General features: G+C 41.7%; 1 protein-coding gene across 1 annotated transcript; it reads left to right on the forward strand.

Moving 5' to 3' along the window:
• Nucleotides 1-3053: 3053 nt before the first annotated feature.
• Nucleotides 3054-7614, forward strand: LOC115399355 (carbohydrate sulfotransferase 3-like). The gene is made up of 3 exons (XM_030106677.1): nucleotides 3054-3115; nucleotides 3675-4184; nucleotides 6867-7614. The coding sequence occupies exons 1-3, from the start codon at nucleotides 3054-3056 to the stop codon at nucleotides 7612-7614; spliced, it is 1320 nt and encodes a 439-aa protein (XP_029962537.1).
• Nucleotides 7615-14913: the final 7299 nt, after the last annotated feature.

The following is a 14913-nucleotide window of genomic DNA, read 5'->3' on the forward strand; positions in this document are numbered from 1 at the left end:
CACCAAATGAATTGAAGGGCAAACACAAATAGACAACCACAGACACACCCATAATCAACTATTTAAGGCCACCAGTAAACCTCACATGAATGTCTCTGGACTGCATTTGAAACCTGAGTAAAGAAAAACCATACCCACACACAAGCAAACTCTTTCTGAACAATTCATACTGCGTACTTTTCACATCAGTCTGCCCCAGGCCAGCTGTGGCTACAAGAGTATCTTACCACCACCCAGTATGGAGTGAATGGGTTAATGTGATATTGCAGTGTGAAGCGCTTTGGGCTCTGTCATGCAGGGTAAAAAGTGCTATACAAGTGTAGTCCATTTACCATTTAACATTTACTTTTAATAGTATGATGTAGTTTCAATTTCAGCACGCACAACTCAAAAGTGTGTGTGCGCGAGAACAGCTTTCCAATGCTCCTTTCTTGGCTTCTAGCTGGTATTTGGTTAAGAGATGCTGGTACGACAGAGACGGAGGGGGTGTTTCCCCGAACAGGGTACTTCTTTATATGAAACCAGTGTTTGGGATCACGTGACCTCGCCCGCACAGGATGTCCCACGAAGGGAGAGCGCGTGCACCCCGTTCAGCCTGCTCGCCTCTGCAGTGTGACCAGGCGCATGAGAAAAGTTAGAGAGGACAAGTTTAGAAGCAGTTGTGAGAACGAAAGACAGAGAGGGGGGTGTGAAAACAGGCACGCGGCATCAAGTGTTGTAGGAATGAAACGCTGAGTTAGATCATATTGAAGGAAGCTCTCATCAGTCGTCCGCTTCTCATCCGTGTTTGTGCGGCACATCGGAGCCTCGCGCTGCATCTGGCAGAGAGAAGCCCACTTCCGAGCGCACAATGAGGCAGTGTGTCCGTGTCCGAGACAATACCGCAAGATGCTGCGGAGAGACGCGATTCCCACCGGATCAGGGACGATTCGCTCGACTGCACCGTGAGACCAAATAAAACGTTTGTAACATCTGCTACCTGAACATCTCTATTTTTTATATATTCATTCCGTTGACAGGAAATGAGTGTAAGCCGAGAAAATACAGGAGACAACGGCGCACGTTTATCAGCTTGTAAACACACTGTCCTGCGAGTAAAAACCCCGTAAATGTTGGATGCAGGCAGAGAACAGTAGTCTGCTGCTGATTTCTATTTCTGTCACACGGTTCGTTCACGGTGGTTTTTCCTCCGGTGCTGGCGGTGTAAATGACTGAGCAAATATGGAGGCGGTGTAAGCCGTGTAGTCCGCCGCAATCAATAAACCGCTCCATTACAAGGATGAGTTTGTGACAGGACTATTTTTTTTAAAACATTTTTTTTTTTTAGAGATTTGATTCTGACTACAGGAAAGCATCATATTGTTCAGGATTAATATGAAGAAATGTTTATTAGTCTCTTCAGTGTGGCTCAGTGGATGGTGGAAATGATGCTGAATTGAATGCCCCCTCCCCCTCTAATGCCTGCCGTGGTATTTAATGGGAAACTACACACGTCTCTTGTTTTCATGGCTTTACAGGCTAGAAAAGTGGCCACTGACACTCCCTTGACCTGGCTGCTGTCCAGGTCCTGCCCTGTGAAAAGCATTGTGTTCAAGGTGGAGCTATGTTTTAATTTGCCACCTGGCAATTGCTCCCATGTGAGTTTTGTGTATGTAAAAATGCTCAGCTCAAGTGCTTCAGCCTGACAGGCTGACAGGTGTGGCGTGTTAAGCTCAGTTTAATTAACTGAGTGATATGTATTCACGGAACACACAATAACTCTGCAGTTCCTTGAAAACAGTGGCTTTTTTTCATACAGTTTTGCCTCAAAACGATTTAATTCTCTTGACATGAACAAATTGCATTTGTGTTTCTAGATTTTCATTGAATTCATTTTTAGACACATAAAAGTGGAGTACACATGCAATGTATACACACAATTAAATAAATTGTCATACTGAATGATGTTAAATGAGATTGACTGTCAAAATATTGAAATTATTTTCTTGAGGGATTTATTGTAAAAACGAAGTTGTTTGTATTCTCAACATTGTGATAAATCTTTTAATCCATGTTGTTTTGGCAGCCTGCCAGGGCAGGCAGGGCAGTGTGACGCTCTGCTGCAGTTACAGTTGTGCTGCAAAATGTAACTGATACTATCAGGCTCGGACTGGTTCTGTCAAGTGATATTTTTCTATTATAAATTAAATTGAAACCTTTCAAACAACTTTCTACCTTGTTTATACTTGTGTCTTCTGGGGAGTTGACAGTGAGAAAACCTCAGCTCTAGTCATGATTTGTCATGCAGAAAAGGTCACACATTGAGTCAGAGGCAGTAATGACAGGTTCTATGGAAGATGGCAGTCTGTTCTGTCGTATTTCACTTTCTTAAAATCAACAACATGTACCTGTCCTCTTGTCAAAGTCTTGTTTAACATAACGATCAACAAAAGAACAGGACTGATCAGTTTTGAGCTCAGCATCATGCTAAAAGAGAAAGCAACTGTTGACACCACTCAGCTCTGAATCAAAGTTTGGGTTTTGGCAGTGCGAGAAACCACTTTTGTTTGCCTTACCTTGCCTCAAATATCTGAGTCCTCATGCTGGAGTACAGCCGTAAGGACAACAATTTTTGTTTGGTAGTTCTACAAAATGACACAAAGAAATTGATGAAAGCTGCCACTGCTATATATTGTAGAAAATTCTTCAGGTTTCTTATTAGTACAGGTCACTCCACGTGTTCTTTGAAAATCTAAGGAGATAGGCTGAATTTAGGTTTGTTTGAGTGGGAAAGAACTACAGATCCTCAAATGTACTGAATACCCTACCATGTGTTTTGTGTGTACCATGATTGTTGTAACATCAATTAGAGAAGATAGGGCGTCGCAAAATCAATATTTCACTATAAACCAAGAATAACAGCTAATTTCCACACCTGTTAATGCACTGTTTGTACTATTGAAGATCTTTTCTAATTTCAGAATGACACCTTAACCTGTGCATGAAGGGCAAAGACAAGACTTCTGGACGTCCAATTAAAAAGCCATTACTTAAGAATGAAGTTCTGGTGCGCCATGGCCTTCATCACTTTTGTGACCTTGGTCTTCATTGGATCAGAAATCAAAATGCGGTCAAGGTAAGCAAATGAAAAACAGTCTGCGAATCACACAAGTTCTGTATGCCAACACACCAGCATAGATTCTCTGCCAGTTTATGATCTCCTCACACATTCCAGAGACTTGCATTTCAGGTTAGTTCTTGACATTTAATTAGCAGTGCGTGTGAATGTGAATAGTTCATCTGTCGGCCATCGCCCATCTGCTTCATGTGTTCAGTCCCAAACAATCTCTAGTCAGCTGTGATTGTCTCGTGAGCTCTCAGGCAATAATATTTGATGACAATTGACAGACAGTGCTCATGAAAACAGCTACTCAGTAAAAACAAAATATCCTGTTGAGAAAACTTGTCTTTGCAGTTTTAATTTTAATAGGCTTAATAAGCATGGAAATAAATTTGGTTGGAGCCAAACTATATTTCTAACTCGAAAAGTTATATTCAGAAGTTCATTATCCGGCTTCTGGTCTTCAGTGGACTTTTTCACACCGACACCTAAATTCAAAATATACCTGTTGTAGGTGTTTGCACTGTGCCGTCTGTTTCCAACTGTTTGAAATCATCTTTCTTTCTTTCATCAGGGTCTTTGATAAGTTCCCCAAGAAACAGCCAACAAATATTCCCTTGGACGACAGCAATGCAACAGAAAAGATGGCTTTCAAAAGGCTGCTTTCTAAACTGGGCGCAATTTTCTCTCAGGACCAAGAAGAGGAAGAGCAGGAGGATTTAGCCATGAACATGAACGGCAGCGGACATAAACATATATTGCTGATGGCCACCACACGAAGCGGCTCATCATTTGTTGGAGAATTTTTCAACCAGCATGGGGAGAACATGTTCTATTTGTTTGAGCCTTTGTGGCATGTCAAACGATTTCTTTTATCCCCCGCAGGGGCGCGCAACACCTCAGTATCCTCTGTCTACAGGGATGTACTCCAGAAGCTCTTCCTGTGTGACTTTTCAGGCCTTGAGAAGTTCATCTCTCCCCCACCTCAGCAACATGTCACCACAGATCTTTTCAGCAGAGGATCCAGCGTGTCTCTGTGTGACGATCCTGTCTGCACTCCTGTAATCAAACATGTTTATGAACGGTATTGTATAACTTCTTTATGCAAGTTATTGTGTCTCTGACTCAGAAAAAAATACCCCCAAAAAGTCAGTTTTCACTAACTTGTCTGCAGGTTGTTCAGATTGTATCCTCACAGAGCCACTTCCACTCCTAAGAAAGTATAAAAAAAGGAGCAATGGGCAGTTTCCCACTTGTCCTCTTCGCTCTAGAAATTCTTTTACTGAAATTTCCTTTTACACATACAAATATAATTTGTCAGTGCCCCTCCAACAGGGTCCTGGACCAAAGGTTATGAACATGTCTCAGGGCCATTGAACCGCTGTACATGCTGTCTCCTCAGAACATACAAAATATACAAACTATTAAATATGTAACCCAGACAGTCCCAGTCAAGACTCCTGCACCTTATATGTACTTTAACTTTCAGGGCTTCCCATTTTAATTGCAGCATTTTTCTTCCCTGTTCTTCTACAAACACCTACATTCTTTCTCAAAAAGAGTGTGCATGGGAGATTTATTGGGTTTTCAACCATGGTGATGGCATAGACAAGTCGACTCGTCTTACAGCTCCCCTTCAAGGACATCCCAAATTTGTTGGACATAATTTATCAAACGGTCGTACGGCGGTATATGGGCGTACACCCGTCGTACGTCCATATGAAAGACGGGTTAGTTATTTATCAATTTGGTCGTGATCGTTCGGAGAGATGAAATCTCACGACAGCTCTGACATCGTGTACGCAAGTTCTAGTCAGTGTGAACTTGCGGTGCAGTGCAGAAAAACGTGGCGGAGCGTGAAAATAATTATAAAGCACATCTCAAACACCTATAAAGCACAAGCAGCACACATTCAGGACAGATTAAAAATAAATAAATAAAAAATAAAATCATGCCCTTACGGGATATCTAATAAAATTCTTCTTTGTGGGATTAATAAAGGATTTTTAACTTTCAATAAGTCCGCTGGTCCATCCTGCCACGGAGAGGAGCGCTGTTTAACAGTGCGCAAAGACGCACACGCGCCGCTGCGGAGCAGCTTCAGACGCTCAGATCCAGCGGGGGAAACACTGCTGTTCCTGTTCATCCCCAAAAAGGTGTGTGACTTTATTTAGGCAGTTTTGCACAATATTGCACTGGCCGATAGAGTTACTGTTGATGTGCTTGCGACACGAGAGGAGCTGATGTGGGAACCAGAGCCTCCACTGGGTCTGGAGGAGGAGACAGGACCTGAAGAACCGCTACTGAAATGTAAATAAACCCTAAAGTTGAGCAAATTATTTATTTAATCAGTGATGTGATGATAGTAACCCAGAAAATAACATGAACTAAAGGGAGATTAAATACAGACAGAGGACGTTTAGTCATACATTTTATTAAGACTTCTATAAATTGTCTTTCATTTAAGCAGATCTGGCAGTGGGTGGCACGCGCCGCCCTCAGCGGACTGAGTACTGGGTCCTGTTCGATCCTGTGTCCCGCTCGGTCCGAGATCCTGCTCGGCACCGGCTCCGGTGCTGGGTGTGTGTGTCTCGGTGGGACCGTCCCCGCTGTGGGGAGGAGACCGGGCCGCGGTGCCGCTGTCCGACTTTGAGGCATAATTAAACAAAACAATAAAACTCTGAGCTGTATAACATGAGTCAGCCGCATTATTAGTAATATCAGGGTTAAATTAAATTAACGGATCTATAATCTGTTCAGACCTCAGCCGGTGTCCGTTCGTCCGGGCGACGCTGCTCACGGCTGCCGTGAATAGCTTCCTCCAGACAGCGTTTTTCTATTCTCCTTTAATTTCAGTTTTTATTCTTCCAAGGAGCTCCTCCTGATTTACCTCCACCTCAGACCTGAGAGGATCCATTTCCAGCTCCCAAAGTTTCTTTTTTCGCCAAAATCGCTCCTTTTCCGTGTTTGACCTCAGTGGGCGCGGCTTCGGAACTATGAATATTTCAGGGCGTAACATGTTAATGACGATCAAATTCAGCCACCGCATTTATCAACACCCGATCACTCAAACGCATCGGCGAGGTACGAAAGTTTCTGTAATGCCACGCGAGTCCCGTCGTACGATGAGCTCACCGCTCGGAAATACACCCGTTTGAAAGATCGTTTGATAAATGAGGGCCGTTGAGTGGAATGAATTCCACAAACTTACTTCTGAAAATAAAAAGCCCAAAATATCTTGTTTTCTTTGCAGCGGCTGTGGGTCAGTTGGGAGAGTGAGCATCTCAGTATCGGGAGGTTGTTGGTTTGATTCCCGGTCTGCATGTTAAAATGTCCTTGGGCAAGACACTTTAAAAATTTAATTGCCTCCCGATGGATTTAATGCTTTGCATGGAGGATGCCTCCACTGGTGTTTGAATGTTTGTGTGAATAAGTGAATGTGTTAATGCAGCATGAAGCGCTTTGGACTCTGCTGTAGCCGTGTAAAAAGTGTAGTCCATTTACTCAATAGCACAAGTCACATTTTTATCAATCTTTAAAAAAAAAGTGTATTTGCACACACACACACACACACACACACACACACACACATACACACATATATACACACATGTGTATATATATGGCAGATCAACAGACACAATTGTTAAACGATGTTTCAAAGGACAAACTGGTAAATGCCGGTTTCAATGACTTGAATTAAATATTAACATGTGTGACCCACTGTAATTGTTTTAATCATTATATATTTTATTTTTGTTTGCAGATATCACTGTAAGAATCGTCAATGTGGACCTCTGAACTTCACTCTTGCATCTGAGTCCTGTCTTTCCAAACAATACTATGCCATTAAAAGTGTCAGAGTGATTCATCTGGACACACTGAAGCCTTTCGTAGAGGACCCAAGGATGGATGTCAGAATTATCCAGCTAATTCGAGACCCACGGGCTGTTTTAGTATCGCGCATGGTGGCTTTCTCTTCACTTTATGAGAAATGGAAGGCCTGGGCGCAGCAGGGCCAGGTGCCCGAAGATGATGCGGAGATGAAGAAATTCAATAAAAGATGTGACCACCTCAGGGTTTCTGCAGAGCTGGGACTCAGCCAACCCTCCTGGCTAAAGCACCGCTACATGTTGGTGCGTTATGAAGATATCCCCTGTTATCCTATGCAGAAGGCAGAGGAGATGTACAAGTTCATGGGGATCCCATTCAGTTCCCAAGCAAGAGAGTGGATTCTGAAGAACACACATACTACTAGGAAAGTCACTGGACTTTACTCCACCCAGAGGAACTCATCAGAGCAGTCAGAGAAATGGAGATTTAGCATTCCTTTTATACTGGTTCAAGTTGTGCAGGAACTGTGTGGACCCACCATGAAGCTGTTGGGGTACAAATTTGTGGAGGATAAAAATACCCTGACCAATAAATCTATTAGCCTGCTTGAGGACAAAGTGTTTTATTGGTCAAGAGATCCAAGTTTAGCTGTGAATCTGCAAAACACTGCAGGCAAATAGGTCAGAACCAGGAGAAGCCATAACTGCACAGACCAAAACTGCAAAGCACCAGTGTCGTAGGACACAAACTGTTCTGTTGACAGCAGCATTCAGTGCATAACATTTATATCCAGACACACTATTGATTTGCCTCATTAGAAAATTAATCATGTATAGTATGTTCACTGAGAAGCCTGGTACTTAAGCTTTATATCATTTATATTTTGTTCATCAGGGAAAAAGTCTTAATCTTCATCTTGACTTTGTGGGAATATTAGGTAAGATGTTATTAGTAGGTTGGAATTTCAGGGATAAACTACAGAGATTCTGTTATGCTTATGAGGGACATGAAGGAAAGGGTTTTTTCTGTGCATTGGGTTTCAGACATTAATAATCATGCTAGATCTGGCTAGGCAACAGGATGATTGTAGAGCAGATCTGATCAGCTTGAGTGGTTTTAAAGATCTGACTCAGGCATGGTGTAAGTACAGTATAAATGGCATTTTGAAGAGTTTTTATAAGCAGCCTCTCCAGACCTCAGCATTGTGTAACAACAGAGTTCATTTTTAATCTGACTGGCCAAATACGTCTTTTGAGCACTTTCTTAAAATGAAATTTTATTTGGCACAAAGATGTAAAAAGTTCAGTCATAATAGATCAAACATACTGAAGAATTTATAGGAAAATAAGTAAATCTATTGAAGAAATATGTTACCTCTGCTGTGTCAGCAGTGAGCTCCTCTCCCCCTTCCCCCACAGCTTTACCAGCAGTGATAGTTGTAGTTTTTTATCCATCTAAGTCGACAGAAAGTTTTAGTTTTTGGCTCCTGATAGATCGGATCTTATTTTAGAGATGACCTCTTGTGCCAGATATGTGTTTATGCAAACATATCCAAAACTACTGCGCAAGGACTTTATAGTTAATAAATTATTAATATGTTTTTGTTTAAAAAAAAACAACAACAACAACAAATAAGAAATGCTTAAAAAAGTCACACTTTGAGGATCAAAGCTGTTTGTTCTGATGACATCTCATAAGAACATGTATGGATCTCTACTTTATGAGCGTGCAGCCAGTTGTTCTCGGAGCGCGGCCAACAGAGCAGTCATAACATATGGAATGTCTTGTTGCTTGTTTTCATAAACTCAGGAACTCCCATTGGCTCCAGAACCCACAAGTGTGAAGGTCTCACCCTGTCCAATGAAGTTGTTCCAGCTCGAAACACGTCATTCTGAAAAAACAAAACTTGTCTTTGACAAGTTTTCTTTGATGTTGATGACAGTTTAATAGGAATGTTTCTTCAATGGCAGGTAAAACAAAAAAATTGGTAATTTTAATTATTCTTATCGTAAATTTCTTATTTATTGCACCTTAAAGCACAAAGGAGGACAGTGAAATGCCAGCCTTCCAACTTAAACAGTGTGGTAATCACAGTGTGCCTTCAACCGCTTTAGATTTTCAAACACATTCTGGAGTGTGACAGGTTCAGAACATTGGCAGGTTTACATGGTGTGAATAAAGTATGAGAAGAAAAAAAAAAGAAACATGATGTCAGCTGTTGGTAGATGCCATGTCTTTTACCAAAGAGTTTCACTTGAAATTCTTGTTCTAAATTAGTCATCACTCAACAGACAAGTTGCACTGTGAAAAAAACCAGGACAGCTGGAGTTTCTCCGAAGCACTCAAGAAGGATTTACCATTTTCATATACCAGTGGAAAATTATGATTCAACTTCAGCCATATTTATTTTTTAGATCAAATTGCCTGGTCATTCGCTGTGAGTTTCTATCGTCAAGCTGACATCTTTAATTAAGATAATTTATATCTGCAAAACAGGAAAACTAAACTTTAACATGCATTGGTCGCGCATGTTTTATACATGCTTGGAGGCTAAACTGTGGCGTTTTATTACTCAGAGGAAAGTAAATTACTTAAAACAGATTGTCACTTGCTAGCCCATCATCTCAAGTGAATTTGGCAGATAGCTGTCATAATGTTGATCACACTGATAAGCAGCTGATATAATGTCTTCATTTCATCATCACGTTCTATTCCAGTTTTGTTGTACAGCTAAGCAAAAATTGAAAATTTTACTCACAGTGAAGGACTAAATAAAGGTGAAAAAAAAATGTGTGTGCACCTGAAAAGCCTTTATTTAATGCCCTGAGCGCTCCTGATGTGTGCCTTACACTGGCCTCCCCCTTCAAGCTGTTATCTGAAGGACACTGCTTTACAGGAAGAGAAAAAAGAAGGACATTTGATACAGAAAGTGTTACAATACTTCTGGTATCCTTTTGGCCGACTTCAAGACAGAAACTGGCAAGTGAAAATGTCTAGGAATTTTATTGTGTGATTTAGCTGCTGACACCAGCAGCCGGTGTGGCTCTAGATGAAAAACACAAAAAATTGGAGAACTGTAGCATTTATTTTATGGGGTCTTTATGTCCTTGTCTGGAGTTGTAATGCAAAAATGTAAAAAAAAAACTGAAGTAAAAAAAAGAAATGTAAAAACACTTTGTAGGTGCAGAGACTCAGGATCATCAAGGTGAATTTATTGTATTTTCAGTTTTGCAACTTATTCTGTTAGGCTGTCATCTGGGAAGAAAATGTTTGAAAGATGTGAACTTATTTGATTGTTTTTCTCTGAATAAAGATTACATTGGGAAAATGTTTCAGACTCAAACTCTGTTCGATTGCATGTAATTTATTGCAAGCATATATTCAATACAAATGAACCTTCTTTTAAATGGAATTATTTCAAGACAAGTCCAATCACAATGTTTACTTGTTGTGTTCTGAAGCTCTACTTAATAATTTATATAATAATTATAATAGTAATTTAGTAATTTATAGTCTTATAGGCTGGAAACCAGAGGTATGGATCAGCAAGACAGGGGAAGAGTTACTGTTTCTTTATTCTCATGATGAGTATTTCTTTTCATAAAATAAACTTCAAAGAAAAGAGAATGCAATCATGTTTTCTTTTGTTTATATATATATATATATATATATATATATATATATATATATATATATATATATATATATATATATATATATATACACATATCCTGCTTTTTTTTAACTGCAAGGTTCAAAAATCAATGAGACTTAGAAGACCATTAATAAAATGACTAATAAAGTGGTGTCATTTCACATCCCAGCTGAGAGAAAGCACTTCCACAGCTGTTGAACCAGCAGGTTTTCTCCCTGATCATTTCCCTGTTTTCTCCACAGCATCACAGCAGATGTTTGTATGCCATGATAAGCCATTCAAAAGCCGAGCCTGGCTCAGTCTGAATTTTTCTCAGGCTTTCCAGAGGCCTTTCAGGCTAGTAGTGGTGCTGCAGAGTAGATACACGGATCCACCAGCAGCAGGAACTACCACAGCTTGATGCAGTCAGACTTACTGTTACTGGTGTCATGTGACAAAAATAGGAGGGCAAATTAAATATGATGAACTGGGTTGGAAGCCTGACACAAAGCCATATAATAAACAACCCTCTCTAAAGTCAGTATATTTTCCTAAAAAGCAATTCCTTTATGCACAGTTTTGTTTGATCACTTGTTTGATTTTTTTTTTTTTTTGCACAAATTATTGAAATCAATGTAAAGCTCTGCTTACTCCTGGATATAATGGTCAAATTAACATATGGTGAGTAAAATGAGCATTTTCCTTCATTTGAATACGAGTAGTCCACGTGGTTTTAATACAGCTGGATATAGGCTGTTTTCCCTACCAGAAAAGCATCCCTTTAATTTGTGTTCTTGTATGTGTCAGGTGGAAACTATAAATTAATTAATTCTTGTCTAGTACAAGTTAATAACAAATCATGGCCAACAAGTATAAGAGATCATGGACACCACAATTTTTACTCACTCATTCACTTTTTATGGCACTCGTCCATATAGCTACCATTAAGTAAAAAAAAAAAAAAAAAAAATGGAATGACAATAGAGAACATTAGAGAAGTAAGCTTGTGAGCTTCCATGTCCAATTCCCACAGCTGACAGGTCAGCACTGTGGTCTCTTGACCCCCAGCAGCCGCCCTCCGCGATGAGGATACTGAAGCCTCAGTCTGAAATCCTTCTCTGAGCTGCTGTATATTGTTTTACACTGCTGCCCCCAAGTGGCACAAAGCTGATAGTGGCCAATGGGTCCATGTCGATTCGCTGTCAGCTTGGATTCAATGGACACAAACAGGACCAACATGTTGCTGGAGGATGGTCGTTGTATTGTTCAGGGACAGGTGAGAAGGACACGGGATTTGAGGGTGTGAAGTCTTCCATTTTCGGATGATTAATCAAAAACATAATAAGAAATCCAGATTCTTGAATGATTAATCTAATATTTTCTACATGATTGAACTCATATACTATATGATACTGTGATTACATTATACTATGGAATGCACTGTGCTAAATTCATAAATACATTGATTCAGTGATTTAACCTGTTGAAATTCTGTGTATACAGTAATACAATGATTACACTGAAGTCTTAATAGATCATTTACTTAGCAAAAAAAAAAAAAAAAAAACTGCTGTTTTCAATGTATCACAGTCTGGAGGCAGAAATAAAACAAAGTAGCAACATAAATCTGTTTAAAAAAAGGTACAAAAAATATTTCATAATAAGTATACGGAAGAGGAAGCCAGTAACTGTGGATGATTTAAAAAAAAGGTGTTTTGTGTTATACATGTAGTGTAAATTGATACATTGTTGTTATACTGTAGTTATATTGTAGTTATGTTATTGTATAGTATATATTTATGGGGAAAACTATATGGTATGTGAGGGCATATATTATGTATTTATAAGGAAATCTGCACGGTATATGCATATTATATTATGTCATATTATGTCATTATATTATCGGATGTTCTTTGAAGTATGATTTTAAAACTTTAAAAGGGGTAGGAATCTTAAAAAACGTCTTTACTTCTTCCTACTCCTTTTTTCAAACTATGTTGTTGTTTTTCTCTTTTTTTCTTTGATTTGCATTAACTTTTTTTTAATCATTTTTTTCTACTGTATGTACAAATTAGCTACATACGTTTATACAGGTTCGAAAAATAAATTCATTCAATCATTCATTCATTCATTCATTCATTCATGTTATGATAAAAATGTGCAGTGAGCTGACTTGATTCTGTGACCAATGTATCAAAGTAGAATTACTCTGGTACTTCCACTGGTACAGGTCACATCAGTGTTAATCGGTCCACTTCAGCTTACCTCCACGGTGCTGAAATTGCATCCTAAGGTCCCCAACAAATATTCACTTTAGACCATTATAAAAGCTGTCTGCTGAAGTTTGAAGTTTATTAGTGTGGCTAGCAGACACACTATTAGTTTCTCGTTTCTTCTTATAATTATTGTTCTGACTGACTGACTGACTAAGCATTTTTCTGTTCAGCTCATCTGAGATATTCTTGCTTTGTGTGTTTTGATTTTTTTGGAAATCTGCGTGACTGGTGAAAATGAGATTCCCTATTCTGTGCTTGCAGTTGAAAGTAACCTTAATAGGACTAAGTAACTCAAACAGAGCAATATAACATTTGTTCACCTCCATCTGACTTCGAACGGAGAAATAAAACTTCAGCTGAACCTAATGATATGAGAGTATATGGATTTTGATGATCACTGCAGTGCCAGTACTACAGTTCACCATGCACCAGGTCAACTTGGGCACAAACACTAACTGCACTGCAGTGATCATCAAAATCCATTGCAGTCTGAATGAGTAACCAGGCAATGCAAGTTTAGAATGGTTATGAATTGTAACAGCTGGGATGGTAATCTTGATGCTTCTTTATGGGCCTGTCTGTTTTTGTTTCAGGTGGCCTTTTCTTTTCAGACTAATTGATTTTGGCTAATTTTAGCACTGTTGTTTGAAAATAAAGTCATTCATATAATCAACAACTATTAAACTGAAGCCTCTCATTTCAGTGTCAATTTTGATTCTACTTCTTGTAGTGCTTAGCCCACCTACGGGCTTCGCTATTGGTACACCCCTCTGGAGCCAGCCAATCACTGAGACAAGTCCGAAACCGACGCGCCAATCCCCGACGTGCGCTGGCACACTGCCACGCCCCTCACACCCCTCTCCTCCCTCGTGGAACGGGACCAGAGGGGAATCCTGGGGCTTCCCCTGTCCACCTCTTCTCTCTTCGGCCCTGACATACAGGTCATCATCGAGCGTCTGGAGGCGGCGGCCCGGGGATCTCAGCAGCTCGCCCCCCACCTTCAGCCCCATTTTGCGCCAAACCCACAGCGACGACAACCTGCAGAGCAATGGAGGCCTGCCCCCTGGAATGCCACGGCACCTGGCCAGGCCTGCTCAGCTGCCCGCCGGTCCTCTTCCTCCCGGGGCTCCAACCAGCCGAGACGGTCCCACGCTCCCGAGACGCGGAGCGCCCCGTCTGCTCGTCCTCATGTTGCCTCTGCTGTGAAAAATGTTTCTATTAAAGGCCGTCAGGCCCGTTACATCTCTAAAGAGCAACAGTCCCTTCTTTTTCAACGCGCTTGCATGACTGAAGCATGTCAAGCCCGGCAGGGCTCTCCCTCTCCCTCCCTCCGCTGCCTCATAAAGCGGAGTGTTGAAGTGAGCGGTGCGCTCGCGACGGTGCCTGGGGGGGCTTGGCGAGCAGCAGCCCTCCATCGCATCTGCCTTGCGGGACAGAGCGGAGCGCATCAGCGGAGTCGCCCATACGCCGCTACCTCAAGAGAGGGGCGCGTTGCGCTCAGCGCCGGGCCCCCCGCTCCTTTACTGCCTCTTCCTCCACAGTGGTTTCACCGCTCTGCAACTGCGGGAGCGGGTCACAGCGGCGAGCCAGGCCCGTTGGCCCTCACGCCGTGTGTAACGCGCAAGAGGAACACCTCCAATGACTTACCGTCCGCTCGCAAGTGCTCTAGGCTGCGTTTCCCACCTGCATCCTCCTGTGTGAGCACAGCGGAGCTTCAGAGCACTGAGATTATGCCGGCTCGTGTCCCCGCCGTCGAGTGCTCGGACCCCGGCATCATTGGTGAGGCTCGCGGCCCAAAATGTCTCGGGATCACGCTGCCTCCAACAGCTTCAGTTACAACAAAGCACTGCTGCGCGGTCCCGGGGCGGCCGCCTGTGCGGCCGTCTGCGCCGCTTCTTGGGACGCCCCGTCCGCAGCCCTTTCGCTGGGGCCCGTGGGCCGCCCCCGCAGGCCATGGTCGTGGTACAGCCGCTGACGCTCCACTTCCAGACATGGTGTGCGATGCTGGGTCCGCTCTCATCCTGGCTGTCCAGGATGCTGAGATGCGGTTACGCCCTGCAGTTCGCGTG

Source organism: Salarias fasciatus, chromosome 13 (genome assembly GCF_902148845.1).
Source record: "Salarias fasciatus chromosome 13, fSalaFa1.1, whole genome shotgun sequence".
Classification (NCBI taxonomy): domain Eukaryota; kingdom Metazoa; phylum Chordata; class Actinopteri; order Blenniiformes; family Blenniidae; genus Salarias; species Salarias fasciatus.

What these genes read in the sequence shown, in the direction of transcription:
- LOC115399355 (XM_030106677.1), top strand. Translation starts at nt 3,054, where the DNA reads ATGGCCTTCATCACTTTTGTGACCTTGGTCTTCATTGGATCAGAAATC. An exon ending in GAAATCAAAATGCGGTCAAG is followed by an intron (nt 3,116 to 3,674) that starts GTAAGCAAATGA and finishes TTCTTTCATCAG; the next exon opens with GGTCTTTGATAAGTTCCCCA. An exon ending in ATCAAACATGTTTATGAACG is followed by an intron (nt 4,185 to 6,866) that starts GTATTGTATAAC and finishes TTTTGTTTGCAG; the next exon opens with ATATCACTGTAAGAATCGTC.